Source organism: Leguminivora glycinivorella, chromosome 5, assembly GCF_023078275.1.
Source record: "Leguminivora glycinivorella isolate SPB_JAAS2020 chromosome 5, LegGlyc_1.1, whole genome shotgun sequence".
In the NCBI taxonomy this organism is placed as follows: domain Eukaryota; kingdom Metazoa; phylum Arthropoda; class Insecta; order Lepidoptera; family Tortricidae; genus Leguminivora; species Leguminivora glycinivorella.
In genome coordinates, this window is record NC_062975.1 from 7,521,238 (window position 1) to 7,536,891 (window position 15,654).

Consider the following 15,654-nt stretch of genomic DNA (forward strand, 5'->3'; position numbering starts at 1 on the left):
CCCTGCGGCACCCCCGCAGGCAGATCGCACCAGGAGGAGACTGTGTCGTCGACCATGACCCGTTGGCGTCTTCCAAGTAGATAGTCACGAAACCAAGAAGGAGTTAAAGGAGATAGGTTATAATTACGAAGAATAGCCAGAAGAATATCAAAATTCACGGAGTTTCGGAGGTTTACGTCATTTCGAATTTTAGACATTATGAGACTTATCTGTTTTGATATTGCGACGTTTTAGGAATATGGTATTATAAAGTTTGGTTGTAATGAACCGTAATCCACAGAACATTAAATTTAAAATATATTAAAAATAAATAAGCACCTGGTTTCTTTTCACATCCCATATACGTTAAATCCACAGATAATACAAGGTGTGACAGAATCATGACATTGGAATTATCCGAGGGATTCAGCTAGTTTCTTTGAAAAAGTTGTTACATATTATACACTGAATCACTTACAAAATTATTATTTCATGTTTCTATCAAACTCTGTATAATAATCAGTATTTATATGCTTCTTCTCTGCCAGCTTCTTTGTTTTGGAAGGCACGCTAAGACGGTTTGTCACATACAAATTTGTAGTTTGGTTTGTTACTCAATCACGAGAAAGCGGCTAGGCGGATTTAGATAAAATTTTATATACAGATTATAAACTGTATCAATACATGAACTATACTTTATTTCTATTTGGACCTCGAATTGGAAGAAAATAAATTCCAGCGTACCTATTGTGAAAAGGCAGAAAACTTAGGTGCTTGTTTCATGGAGTCAGACGGGGTGAGCTGTAACTCTGAAAGTTATTACTCTACCACAATTATAATAGTATCATATTGTAGCTCAATGAATAAGGCATTTAACCTCTTTAGCCTATTTTTGAACAACTCTTGTACTTTTTCTATAAATAACACAAAAAAGAAAAAATGTGCCTCTTTTTACAATTTCATAATAAGTTGATGGCTGTTTTCTTTTTAAATATTAATCTTATCACTATGTATTTGGTATCGTTTTATAGGTAATTTATCGACGATGATTTGGTTCTTAAAGAGTAAACTCGTCAGTCCTACCGTTTTGAATAAAATCCAGAAAACTAGAATAAGGGAGATAAAATGGGGGGTAAGGGGGGGGGGATGTTGACTCTTCAGCGTGCTTCCATATCGACATTGAAGCACATATATGAAAGCTACATTCATGCCAAGTTTCATGCTTTCTTCCGAATGGGACCGTATTTTTCATTATGGACCCCAACTATTAACTTTTGAACAAAATCACAAAAGTAGAACTTTATAAAGACTTTCTAGGAAAATTGTTTTGAACTTGATAGGTTCAGTAGTTTTTGAGAAAAATACGGAAAACTACGGAACCCTACACTGAGCGTGGCCCGACACGCTCTTGGCCGGTTTTTACATAATTATTACCTTTTCCCGAATGTTGATGAGGCATCTTTTCACATTTTACTGCAATGGGCGACAGTCATGTCTTTATCTGACTTTTAATAGCCATATTAGCGCAAATACAACAAACAAATTCATCCAATTATTCCGATTTAGGTTCTCTTTACCGCCTCGCCGAGACATTGACAACGATGGTCTACTTTTAGTGAGTACTTATGTAAGAAATTTGGCAGCCGCTGTATCTCAGGGTCTAACCCTAGTCTGCTAGTAATGTAATAAATAGCCCAGGGGCCTATTGCATAACAATTTACAACTCATATTACAAGCGGTAGTCCCCCTCCAATTCATTTTATAAGAAAGAGAGTTCCGCTTGTAATACAAGTTGTAAATTGTTATGCAATAGGCCCCAGGGGTGTTTCGCTGACTGTACCCAGTCAGGCGATCTGTAGTCACCGGCGTCACCGCTAAGCTTTTCATTCGGTCGATCAGTCGGCCAAAGGATTCGAAGTCTAAAAGACGTACTGTCCGGATTAAGAATAAGAAAATGTTTACGTTTTGATATAAAAGTGGAGGAATCTTAGTGGTATATTAAATGAACATGTTTACATATAATGGTAACATGTATACCGGTAAATCCAAGACAAATTCAAACAGTAAGTTACTTTGTATTCTAAGTTTTGAAGGTTATAAAATCGTTTGCTACGTATTTTGTTTTGGGAAGATTAATGAATTGCTTTTATAATATTAAGAGTTTATTGTTGCGTGTAGATAATTGTACTTAATTTCCGTCATGGTGGGGATGTTAAACTACGTTTATTGTTAGTTTAATCGACTTTAGAACTGAGCTTACACCCCGTTCGTGTGAATATCGATTAGCTCATGTTTTTAGGTTAACTCAGCTGCCGTAGATGGCGGTTATTATCATTTCATAAAGTTATTATTCAGTGAATCTCGAAAGGTATTGTCATTATTATAATCACATTATGTTTGTTTATAATATATACTTGAAACTGCCACGGCTACTGAACACACGAGAAAATTATACCGGGCTGGAACATGGATGTTTAGCACCGAAAAGATTTGGCCTTGAGTTAGTGTGTCGCAGTACGCAAGACACGGCGATGAGGTCAGACGCTCTATGTATCTTATCTTATACTTTTAAACGAGCAATTCTTGTATATTTATTTATTTATTTATACCGACGATCTCGGAAACCGCTCTAACGATTTCGCTGGCTAACCTAAGAAAATTGGCCCCCGCAGGGGATTTGGTTGTAATTTGAGGTGCAGTAGTGGCAAGCCCTAAGAACACTATATGCGTAATATCAACCCTCGAACTTCTTTTATTTTAGACTTATTTACGAAAATGTCAAAAAATCATGGTAATTTTTAAACTGTGATATTAGCTAAACCAAGTAAGCGAGAGTAACCAAATAAATTCAGAATTAAAGAGCATGAAATGGGATTCATAATGCATATTTTTAAAGACATTCATATCTTTGAACTTGGATGAAAAAAAAAATAGTTCTTTTTTAGGGTTCCGTAGTCAACTAGGAACCCTTATAGTTTCGCCATGTCTGTCTGTCTGTCCGTCCGTCCGTCCGTCCGTCCGCGGATAATCTCAGCAACCGTTAGCTCTAGAAAGCTGAAATTTGGTACCAATATGTATATCAATCACGCTAACAAAGTGCAAAAATAAAAAATGGGATTTTTTTTTATTAGGGTACCCCCTCTACATGTAAAGTGGGGGCTGATATTTTTTTTTATTCTAACCCCAACGTGTGATATATTGTTGGATAGGTATTTAAAAATGAATAAGGGTTTACTAAGATCGTTTTTTGATAATATTAACAGTTTCGGAAATAATCGCTCCTAAAGGAAAAAAAAGTGCGTCCCCCCCCTCTAACTTTTGAACCATATGTTTAAAAAATATGAAAAAAATCACAAAAGTAGAACTTTATAAGGACTTTCTAGGAAAATTGTTTTGAACTTGATAGGTTCAGTAGTTTTTGAGAAAAATATGGAAAACTACGGAACCCTACACTGAGCGTGGCCCGACACGCTCTTGGTCGGTTTTTCGCTTATGTTTTTTGCCACTTCTCGCGGAGGCACAACTACTAAAAAAATTACTTAATAAGCCACAACTGGCAACTACGTATACATTAAAAAAGATTTTGAATAATTTTTAAGAAAAAAAAAACCGCCTTCCTTTGGGGTTCAGGTGATAAATACTTTCAAATGTTGGATTATGTTATCAATTCGTCTGTATATTTTTTAATGTTTGTTATTCGATATCTCCGTAATTTCTGAACTTATTTTGAAATCTGGATGATTCTGAAGTACCTAATTACAGATGAGAATGATTATCAGAACGGAACTCTAACCAGGGGCGGCTCACTCTTCATCAGCAGTTCCACTGCACCAAATGTCACTGTTCTGGACGTAAGTGCATGCTGTTCTTATAAAAATACCAAAGTCACTATAAGTGTGCCGTTCAGATTTGAGGAGTTCCGTTCTGACCATCATCAGCAATTCCACTGCACCAAATATCACTGTTCTGGACGTAAGTGCATGCTGTTCTTATAAAAATACCAAAGTCACTATAAGTGTGCCGTTCAGATTTGAGGAGTTCCATTCTGACCATCATCAGGAGTTCCACTGCACCAAATGTCACTGTTCCGTACGTAAATGCATGCTGTTCCTTTAAAAACACAAAAATCACCATATGTATGCCTTTCAGATTTGAGGAGTTCCCTCGATTTCTCCAGGATCCCATCATCAGAACTGGGTTCTGAGAAAAATGGGACCAATCTGTATGCATATACATTCAATAAAAAAAAAAATTTTCAAAATCGGTCTAGTAACGACGGAGATATCGAGGAACAAACATTAAAAAAAAAAAAAAATAAATAAAAAACATACAGACGACTTGATAACCCCTTCCTTTGAGATTTGGAAGGCGGTTAAAAATCATGGTGCGTCATGTCAAAAAATAGTTATTTGTTATACAAGGGGGCAAAGTTGTATTTTAACGCCGAGTGTGGAATTGAAAAACGAGCAAGTGCAAGGATTCTATAGTTGAACCACGAGCGAAGCGAGTGGTTCGAGAATAGAATCCTGAACTTGCGAGTTTTTTAACACACGAGAAGTAAAATACATTTGCACCCGTGTGTAACACAAAACTTTTCCCCTCACTACAGCGAGGAAACTATAATCCAAAAAATGCGTTTATCACTGCTTCCAGTAGTTCCACAGGTGGTAAATCATCTTTATTACTAGATTCACCTACTTTTATCAATTTTAAAGCAGTTAATTTGACTTTATTCAAGGTCAAATTACTTTACCCACTAGTGGATAAAATGCGTTTTTACCCGCTGGTATTAAAGGACAAAACACGTGTTTCCGAGCTAGTGAGGGGAAAAAACATTTACGAACGTATGTTTACTATATGGTAGTGACAAATGAGTAGAGGCCTTCTAAAGGTAAGTCTGTAGTTGGCACACCACGGTAAGAGGGTTGATGGACACATTACATTAGATAGATGTTGACGTATACAGACTTAGCTTTCTGTATACGTCAACCTCTATCTATTCGCACTATCTGTATAAAAGAACACGACAATCATTGATAAATATTTTTTTATTACCATTACCCTGTGCCATTACCATTGGCCTGTGTGGTGACGGGTTAAGAATTTCACCACCCCCTTTCTTCCCGTGGGTGTCGTAGAAGGCGACTATGGGATATGGGTTAAATTGTGGCGTAGGCGAGAGGCTGGCAACCTGTCACTGCAATGTCACAGTTTCGTTTTCTTTCAACCCCTTATTTGCCAAGAGTGGCACTGAAGCTTTAGTAGTTTCATGTGTTCTGCCTACCCCTTTATGGGATACAGGCGTGATTGTATGTATGTTGTATGTATGTATTACCATTACATTTCAACAAATAACTCAGTAGAGCAAACATAACAATACAAATCTTCCATATTTACAGAATCATACACTTCATCGTCCCAAGTATGACTATATTCGATTCCACAATATTCACATTTTTTTTAGGGGCAATATTTTCATCCGAATTTAATTATTTCATAATGAACGAAAGAGGATAAACCTACTAAAGACTCATTTGCCGCTACTACTCTATTGATATGATAATGTTATAGTAATTAAATATACGTTCGTAAATGTTTTTTTTTTGACATGACGCACCCTGATTTTTCAAAATCTTTTTAAATGTATACGTAGTTGCCAGTTGTGCAGCAATTCCCGAAAAGTTTGTACATTTGGATCACGTCTCTGATTTTGATAAAAATTGGTAGGATGATAGAGTCCATGATGCTGAACATGATCCACTAGGTTTCCCAAAATGTCCCAAGCAGTTTGTATGAAACTTTCCTTTTTTGTTACCGAAAATGTATAGAAATCTGGTAACAAAAAAGGTAGTTTGTATGAAACCTTTCATACAAACTACCTGGGACATTTTGGGAAACCTAGTGGATCTTGCTCAGAATCATGGACTCTATCAGCCTACCAATTTTTATCAAAATCGGAGACGTGATCCAAATGTACAAACTTTTCGGGAATTACTCCATTGATGTGGCTTATTAAGTAATTTTTTTGGTAGTTGTGCCTCCGCGAGAAGTGGCAAAAAACATAAGCGAAAAAAAAACCTATTTTTTTTTCATCCAAGTTCAAAGATATGAATGTCTTTAAAAATATGCAATATGAATCCCATTTCATGCTCTTTAATTCTGAATTTATTTGGTTACTCTCGCTTACTTGGTTTAGCTAATGGCACAGTTTAATAACAAAAAATAAAACCGCCTTCAAAAAAAAGCGCGTTACAAAACACGTAGAAACTAAAAAGCAAAAAATAATAAACCTTTGAATTCAGATTTCTTATCGTATTGCAATAATCTAAACATCCAAATTATAAACAAATCAATTATTTTTGTAGTCGGTGCCAGACCTGTTCGTCGCCTTGCTATATTGCCTGTTTGGCCCCACCCAACCATACTCAGGCTGGCCCCGACTCCAAAAATAATTGATTTGTTTATAATTTGGATGTTTAGATTATTGCAATACGATAAGAAATCTGAATTCAAAGGTTTATTATTTTTTGCTTTTTAGTTTCTACGTGTTTTGTAACGCGCTTTTTTTTGAAGGCGGTTTTATTTTTTGTTAAAAAGTTAATTTATTTGTTGATTTTTAGTGGTTCCTATTGATATTATATGTATCAATCCGAATATATGTACAGTAGTGAAAGAATTATCCTTTAACTCCTAACCATTGAGGAGTTGACCTTCCATCATCAGCTCAGCCACATAAAATTATTACCATCAGGTGTAAATACTGGTGTACCTTTGAAAAATACATTAAAAACATTACATGTGCCTATAACATTTGAAGAGTTCCCTCGATTTCTCCAAGATCCCATCATCAGACCCCGACTTGGTGCCAATGGGACCATCTCGGGGTTATACCCGTTCGATCAAAAAAAAAATTTTGAAAATCGGTCCACGATTCTCGGAGATATCGAGTAACATACATACAAAAAAAAAATAAAAAAAAAAAAAAAAAAAATTCAGTCGAATTGAGAACCTCCTCCTTTTTTGAAGTCGGTTAAAAATTACCACGATTTTTTGACATTTTCGTAAATAAGTCTAAAACAAAAGAAGTTCGAGGGCTGATATTACGCATATAGTGTTCTTAGGGCTTGCCACTACTGCACCTCAAATTGCAACCAAATCCCCTGCGGGGGCCAATCTTCTTAGTGCGTTTTCACATTATGCGATCCGATATCGGATGTAGGACCGATATCCCATACATTTAAGCCGCCATCTTTGATTTTTGCCTTTGAAATCCTTCCGACATCTGATATCGGATCGGATAATGTGAAAACGCACTTAGGTTAGCCTGCTAGACCCTTTGTTATGTGGGCGTAGTCTTAGATCTCGGAAAACGCGAATTTTCGAGTTTTCATGAGTTTTTCTTTCGCGTTAGTAAACGTAAAATATGGTCGTTAATTTCGCCGCGCGCGCATCGATTCCGCTTAGCTCAGTCGTACGAGGTCGGTCTTATGTACGCAGATAGATCGTAGGTGTCAGGATTTCGAAACCCGGCCAGAAATTAAGTTTTTGTTTTTTGTCTTTTTTTTTGTTTTTGTATTTATAAGAGTTTTTTTTTTATCTAAAGACGTGATATATTAAAATAGAACCGAGCGAAGCTCGGTCGCCCAGATATATGTATTATGTAGGCAAAGATTTACGAAGTAATAAACATAAAAAAAGTAAATGTATGAAAATATATACTTACTCGTACTTATATCTGTTTACTTACACACATCCTATACTATTATTAGTACCTATAGGAGTTTGTAAAGTATTGAATTCTGGACGGGGTTCACGGGGTAGCCTAAACGACTAGAGTTAGATTAGGTCTATCTGTGCATACCTACTTTATATACGTTAATATTTATAGGTGCTATGCTTGAGATGGATGGTGCAATTGTTAATTCCTGTTTCCTTAACGAGAGCATGTCACTTTTTCCGATCCCGTGCCGTTTCACTGCACCTTATCGGTTCAGGTTTGATGCAAGTCCGCTTTTACAGTGACGCAAATAACCACCTAAATCTTTTTAAACTTATATCATTAGTTTCTATCAATTATAGACATATTTATAAACTGTAGGACGATGAAAAGAAGATTAAGATTTTCATTGTAATTTCTTGGTTCTACAGTAGCATGGCACCGTCCGCAATCCTCGACGTCTCGCGTCGAGGAAGAGTTGATGCAGAAGAGCGCACGAGCTCTTAACAACACCACGGATCCTCTGGAGAAACTGCGTCTGCTGTGTCTTTCACGGGGTGCTTCGGGTATCATGGGGCTGGCCAGGCGAGTACATAAACTAAGTAAACTGGTTCTAATAGTAGCAATATACCTTTCGTAAACTGCAACGTCCTGCGTCGAGGAAGAGTTGATGCAGAAGATCGCACGAGCTGTCAAAAACACCACGGATCCTCTGGAAACTGTGTCTGCTGTGTCTCTCGCGTGGTGTTTCGGGAATCATGCCTCATGGGCCTCGGCAGGCGAGTACATAAACTAAAGTAAACTGGTTCTATAGTTACACTGTTCGTAAAATGGCTGGGCTGGTGAGTAATATATAAACTTAAGTACTGGTTTTAAGCAGCATGACATTGTGCGCTATTTGTGACGTCTTCTGTGTTGTATAAATAAAGTCTGTTCACTTTTAAACCGACCATATACCTAATATACGTCGTCGGCAAAGATGGTTTGATGAGAATGCTCTTCACATCTGAAATTGTCTCCCATGTAATATACACACATTAACTCATGCCTATATTCCCAAAAAGGGTGGTGAGCACATGAAGTCAAGTGTCAGTGCCACTCTTAGCAATTAAGGGATTAAAAGAAAACGAAATTATGATATTGCAGTGACATGACAGGTTGCTAGCCCATGGCCCACACTAAAATTGCACCCCTATCCCACAGTCGACTTCTACGAAAGCCACGAGAGGAAACGGAGTGGTAAAATGTTTAAACACTAATGGTCACCCGTCCATTTTCGCTCTTCAGAAATTTGTTTTAAGTTAGAAAAATGATTTACTTTCTATGATTATTAAATAGAAAATGAAAATTCACAGGATCTTCCGAAGAATGGATGACGATGGAAGCAAACAACTTAACAAGGAAGAGTTTTTCTCGGGCATCAAGGACACTGGACTTGAAATTAGCAACGAGGTAATCCGCCTTAACGAAGCTTTTTCATTCATGACTTCATAAGTTGTACTTATCAACAATGGACTGTGCTTTTCGCCAATTCATAACTGTTCTTTTTGTCCCAACTTTTCTATCCATATTATGTTATCTATCTTATTATGATTTGTATTCTTTATGCTTATTATTTTTCAGGATACAGAGAAATTGTTCACTCAGTTCGACACAGATAACAGCGGTTCTATTAGTGTCGACGAATTCATCAAACAGCTTCGTGTACGTATGAATTCTTTGTAAATTCATAAGCTTACCTTATTACTTACCTACTTAGAAGAGCGCTTACCTACATCGCTTACATTTACTTAGTAAGTTAATTACTAGGTAGTAAGTAATTAACTAGGTACCGCTTCCGGATTTTAGCACTAATCAAATTTGTGTGCAGCGTTCTCTTCTACTCTCTTTAAAGCGTAGGTATTTAGAGTGACATAGAAAGATGCCCGCAATTTGAGAACTTCCATTTTCGCAGTTTTGGCCCTAGTGTAGGAGTTACCAATGTGCCAAATGTGAAAATTTACTAAAATAATTTTCGTCTTTGTGGGAATCAACTAACTGGTTAAAGTCTGTGTTTCAATTTACAGCCTCCGATGTCCGATGGCCGCCGTGCTATAGTCGAACAGGCGTTCAAGAAGCTGGATAAAACTGGTGACGGAGTCATCGCCACAGAGGATCTCCGCGGCGTTTACTCGGTCTCTGCAAACCCGAGGTACTAATTTAAAAAGACTTTATACAAAGAGGCAGATTACTTATGCCTTGGTCGTTCCAACCCGCCACCGCACAGAGGCGGCGTCTGTAATGCTATGTTTAGAAATTTGGAAGTAGTCGGTTTCACCTACAGCGGGCACACGCTGCTCACCGAAAGCGATGAGTAAAAGCGACCGGGGTCTTGGATTAAATTGCATCGAGAATTTGAGACTACGAGATACTAATGTCACGGCAAAACGGAGCGACGAACTGTCGTGACTTTTGAAGTGGAGATAGCTGAAGAGATGGAGAATGACATAGGGTACTTTGTGTCTCTTTGTAACCCCCCACTTCCCTAACATGGGGGGTGGAAGTTTGTATGGAACATTCCGCAATTTTCGAATTTAACGCGAGCGAAGCCGCGGGCAAAAGCTAGTAAGTTATAAGATAGAGAATGAGATTGGGTATCTAATGACAACACGTTTCATTTCAGGTACAAGAGCGGTGAAGAGACCGAAGAACTGATTATGAACAAATTCTTAGCTAACTTTGAGAGCGAGGGCACCGTCGATGGCAAGGTGGGTACAGACAAACAAAATAATGTGGTAAATTGAAAGTCTTATCACATCACATCACATTGATATCCGTGTATGGCATATAAGAGCTGGTGTGAATTATTTCAATTCACGATCAGTATCATCAGTGCTCACGATTGACAGGCAGTAGTTGACATCATTCACAGCTTCCATCCATAGGTACCACATCACGCTAGGTATATACCTTCTGTCAAAGTAACTTACTTAAACTAAGGCACGCCACAGACAGTCTGTGGCCGTGTGGCGTGTCTTAGATTTATTTCAGATCGTGGTCAAACGTCTAGGTACCTATAAACTAAAAAAAAAAGTTACATCCACGTTTATGGCCTTGAACCACGTTAAGTATGGTCCATTTTACCATATTAACATTTCACAATAAAAATATCACGTGAAGGTATTTTGATGTTTTCGAAGTCGTTTATGTAAATGAGATCTAATATTTTTGTGTAACGTAGGACTTTTGATAATATGATCCATTGTACCTCTGCCACACACTTGTCGAGCGGCGTGGGAAGTAGCGAGGGAAGTAGGCAGAGGCATAGTGTGGCCGCGCTACGTCATGCCGCTCGTCATACCCATCGCTCCGGTTGTCTATTGTTTGCCCGACAGTCATTTAACATAATATACATTTTCCCGAATCTAACTTACCTGAATTTCATTTTCCCGAATGATTTGTTTACCATAAAAATCATATGACATACTCGTTGTTTATCCGAATATTACCTTCCATAATCATACAATGCCATACTATTTGTTAGCCATATTATTAAGTGCAATAATATGGTTTCATAGAATATTCAAACGCCATAAGCAATTATTGCCATATTAATTGTTGCCCATATTATTACCTAACCTAACCTACTTTCTGATAGCAGTTTCATTTTCCAGGGGTCACAGTTCTAACCTAACCTACTTTTCCAGCAGTTTCATTCTCCAGGGGGTCACAGTTCTAACCTAACCTAACCTAACCTACTTTCTGATAGCAGTTTCATTTTCCAGGGGGTCGCAGTTCTAACCTAACCTAACCTACTGTCTGATAGTATTTTCATTTTCCGGGGGGTCACAGTTCTAACCTAACCTAACCTACTTTTCAAGCAGTTTCCTTTTCCAGAGGTTCACAGTTCTAACCTAACCTAACCTACTTTCTGATAGCAGTTTCATTTTCCAGGGGGTCACAGTTCTAACCTAACCTAACCTACTTTCTGATAGCAGTTTCATTCTCTAGTCCTTCTAGTACCTATTATAGTAGTTTTCGATTCTGCCAAAGCACATTATGGAAATTGACTTTTCTGGACGCTAATTTGTATGACAAATGATGGTATGGAATGTGGTAATTACGGATTTCGATGATTCTGACAAATGACATTATGGAAACTGACTTTATGGGAAACAAAGTTTCTGGCACTAGATTAATATAGTAAACAATGATTATGGCATAAGATGTTATGAGAAACAATATTATGATTGTTGAATAGGATGGCAAATAAAATTATGGCAAATGAAATTCTGGCAAATGGGGGTATCCCCCATCGCTCCCTATTTTGTCGGTTTTTTTGACTTTTTTGGCGCGAGTCAAAGGGCCGGCAACAACCTAGTCGATAGTTGGGTAGAGGCCGGAGAGGGAAACATCGCGGCAGCGTAGGAGCATAGTGTAGCAGAGGTACTATGTTTACCCAACTCCCAATGATTTTTATTTCCTATCACCAGGTAACGCTCGAGGAGTTCATGAACTACTACAGCGGCATTAGCGTGTCTATCGACAACGACTGCTACTTCGATCTCATGATGCGGCAGGCCTACAAGCTCTAAAGATCAGGCCAGAAGCATGGACCTAATATACTACGTCGCTAGAAAGAACTGACTTCTTGGCACGCCGATTTTTCGATTAACGCGTTCTCGCACACAAATTTGGGATTAGCGGTCGTTGCCTCCATATTACGACAAGCAAGAGTGTTCTTCTTAATTACTTACCTTGGGGTATCCCAGTCTAGTGCCAGGGCCCGCTTGCCGGTTGGCATGTGTGCGTGAGAAATCAGCGTTCCTCGATGTCATGACTGTTCCGCTTTAGATAACGACGTGGTGTACATTTTTCGTCCATGGCCAGAAGTCTTCGCCAAATGTCCATACAATTTGGACAAACATAGCTCAGCACAATTCACACACACTTTAAGGCTTTTGTCGAAACGATGGATGTCGAGCACTCGGTCACTATGATTTATTCAATATTATTAATGGTAAAGATTTATTTATTTAACAAATTATCTATGTTTGAAACATGCGGTGTTTCCTATTAATTAAATATTTTAAGTAAAATATGCAATGTTTTAATTAACTATGACTACGAGTGAACTACATTTAGATACATGTAATTATTTTTTCCCCTCACTAACTCGGAAACACGTGTTTTGTCCTTTAATACCAGCGGGTAAAAACGCACTTTATCCACTAGTGGGTAAAGTAATTTGACCTTGAATAAAGTCAAATTAACTGCTTTAAAAATGATAACAGTAGGTGAATCTAGTAATAAAGATGATTTACCACCTGTGGAACTACTGGAAGCAGCTATAGTGAGGGGAAAAGTTTTGTGTTACACTCGGGTGCAAATGTATTTTACTTCTCGTGTGTTAAAAACTCGCAAGTTCAGGATTCTATTCTCGAACCACTCGCTTCGAGCTTCGCTCGTGGTTCAACTATAGAATCCTTTCACTTGCTCGTTTTTCAATTCCACACTCTGCGTTAAAATACAACTTTGCCCCCTTGTATAACAATAGTTATTTGTTTTACAAGGGGGCAAAGAAGTTGTTTAACCGCACGTGCCAATATTGATACATGAGCAAGCGAAACATTCCAATATTGAACAAACAAACATCAAAGGTTAAACAAACTTTGCCACCGAGTGAAACACAAACTTTTTCACCACACCAAAACGAACAAAATACTGACTATAAAACATCAAAATAAATCAAATCCATCAATTTATTCAATGTTTGATTCAAAATCATTATTTACTGGTAAAATCTAGCAGCCAGATTAAGACATCGAGTTAAAATTTGTATGAAATTACTTTGCCCCCTTGTGGATAAAATGCATTTTTGCTATCTGTTTTCGAATAGCAAAGAAATACCACTTGGTGTGGTGAAAAAACCTATTATAATGCTCTTCGTCATAACTGGCACCGCGGATGTGTGTGGGATGGTATGGGCACTCCCATACCATCCCACACACATCCGCGGTGCCATTTGGCGTGTGGCTTATTTTTCTTTAGTACCGTTTCGTAACTAAAAATTGGTAACCAGCTTCGGCACGGGAAAAAAATCCCAATTCGTAACTGGCTTCCAATTGGGACTTTCCCATTACCGATTTGTAACCACGTTTCGTAAGCGGCTTCGAAACGGGAAAAATAATCCCGTGTTGAAACTGGTTGCAAAATGAGACTAAATCATTACCGATTCGTAGCCATGGTTGGTAACCAGCTTCCAAACGGGAAAAAATATCCAGTATTGTAACTGGTTACAAAATGGGATTTTTTTTGCCGTCATGAACACATGATTTATTCGAATAATGCCGACATTGAGTAATATTTTAGGGTTCCGTAGTCAACTAAGTTAACTAGGAACCCTTATAGTTTGGCTCTGTCCATCTGTCCGTATATACACCGTCCGTATAAACTCCGAGCTTCGATTTGGTAGAAACTCCGATCAATAACTCGGGCCCAATACGTAACCAGCTACAAACAGGGAATTTCGTATTCCCGTTATGTAGCCAGTTACAAAACTTAGTTATCAAACGGTACTTATTAATAAAAGGCACGAATATCAATTGGTAAATAATATATAATCACTTTCTATTCAGAAATGTACAAGTAATAACTAAGACCCGTTCTCGCTCGAAGTCCAGTACAAAGTGAGGCGCGCCGGTGTTCTCCCTTCCACGTCAACTCGGTGGCGTGAGAACCCGTCGGCCCAGCTCTGCTTGCTCGGATGTGACGTCAGCCGACGTCAACCAGTGCTGCCATCTCTCGGCGACAACATCCGGCCCTCCTGCGTACGCATTACGTCCCCGAATGCGTTGACGTCTAATGCATATGCTGCGAACAAAGTATACCTTTAGTGTTTATCACATCATACGCGACCGATAGGTATTATCAATTTCAACGAGTGGCGTATCGCCGTGTCCCGGCTATTCCATCAGCGGCTAGCTTTTGACACCGATACGCTCACTCAATGTGTTCTCTAGAGTCTATTATTCCATCATCGGCCAATAAACTCAAGTTCTCACATTATAAGTAACTTGTATCATAAAAACATCATGTACGAAAGTATATGCACAGTTTTTCATTTTTATTAGCTTTATTGTTCCATCAGCGGCCAATCTCATGCTAATCTTCACTTCACTGTAACATATACTTATTCGTAGCATTATGCATTAGACACAACATACAATATGACAGTTAACTGATCAATGGAATATTTACTTTATCAATTTCTAAATGTTGTAAACTATATTTTATCGAATAAATGGATTTGCAAAATTAGATTCATCTTTTTATTTATTTATGAAGACTTTATTAATGATTCATACATTGCATACCTGACAACATCCGGTTTACACATCCGGGAATACTTAGTCGGCCTGTGCGTCTGTGACACGAACCCAGGGCTTCATATTCTCTGCACACGTGACACCCTCGTATCGTCTTGTGGTCCTCTCAGCGCCTCGCATGTCTGCTACTTTGTACCGGTCATGACCTAGTACCTCTACAACTTGGAACGGTCCCTTGTAAATAGGCAGTAATTTTGTGCTCTGGCCATCATTGCTTTGACTTGGTATCTTAATAACAACTAGCTCTCCTATAGCGTATACTCGGGCTTCCTTTCTTTTGGCGTCAAATAATTGTTTTTGTTTCTCTGCAGCTTTCTTAATGTTTTCATCAACTTTCTTTCTTAAGGCTGTTACATCTACTGCTTGCTCAATCTCGTCAACAAGGTTATCGGAATCAGTTTGCAATCGATAGCCAAAAAATACTTCGCTGGGGACAGCAGTGGTGGCTTTATTAATTGTGGAATTGATGCCTTGCTGTATATTGGTGACATAGGTGTCCCATTTATTGTTATCGGTATCGGCTCCTTTAGTACGCAACGCTTCCAAAATTGTAAGATTGTACCGTTCAACCTGGCCGTTCGAACGCGGCAT

General features: G+C 38.3%; 2 protein-coding genes across 5 annotated transcripts in view; one reads left to right on the top strand and one right to left on the bottom strand.

The window, feature by feature from the left end:
* The window catches only part of LOC125226145 (calcyphosin-like protein), an 83,621-nt gene extending 70,845 nt beyond the window's left edge, over positions 1-12,776 (top strand). For 3 of the 4 annotated variants that reach the window (XM_048130039.1, XM_048130040.1, XM_048130042.1), the window contains exons 3-8: positions 8,128-8,281; positions 9,052-9,148; positions 9,320-9,400; positions 9,763-9,887; positions 10,359-10,443; positions 12,169-12,776. In XM_048130039.1, coding sequence (XP_047985996.1) covers positions 8,128-8,281; positions 9,052-9,148; positions 9,320-9,400; positions 9,763-9,887; positions 10,359-10,443; positions 12,169-12,270 — 644 coding nt within the window. In that variant the 3' untranslated portion in view covers positions 12,271-12,776. Of the gene's footprint in view, positions 1-1,861; positions 2,043-8,127; positions 8,282-9,051; positions 9,149-9,319; positions 9,401-9,762; positions 9,888-10,358; positions 10,444-12,168 lie in introns of those variants that run through there. The other variant, XM_048130041.1, reaches the window with a different exon arrangement.
* Positions 12,777-15,084: 2,308 nt separating this feature from the next.
* Positions 15,085-15,654, bottom strand: LOC125226466. Its single transcript, XM_048130450.1, has one exon. The coding sequence runs from the start codon at positions 15,652-15,654 to the stop codon at positions 15,085-15,087; it is 570 nt and encodes a 189-aa protein (XP_047986407.1).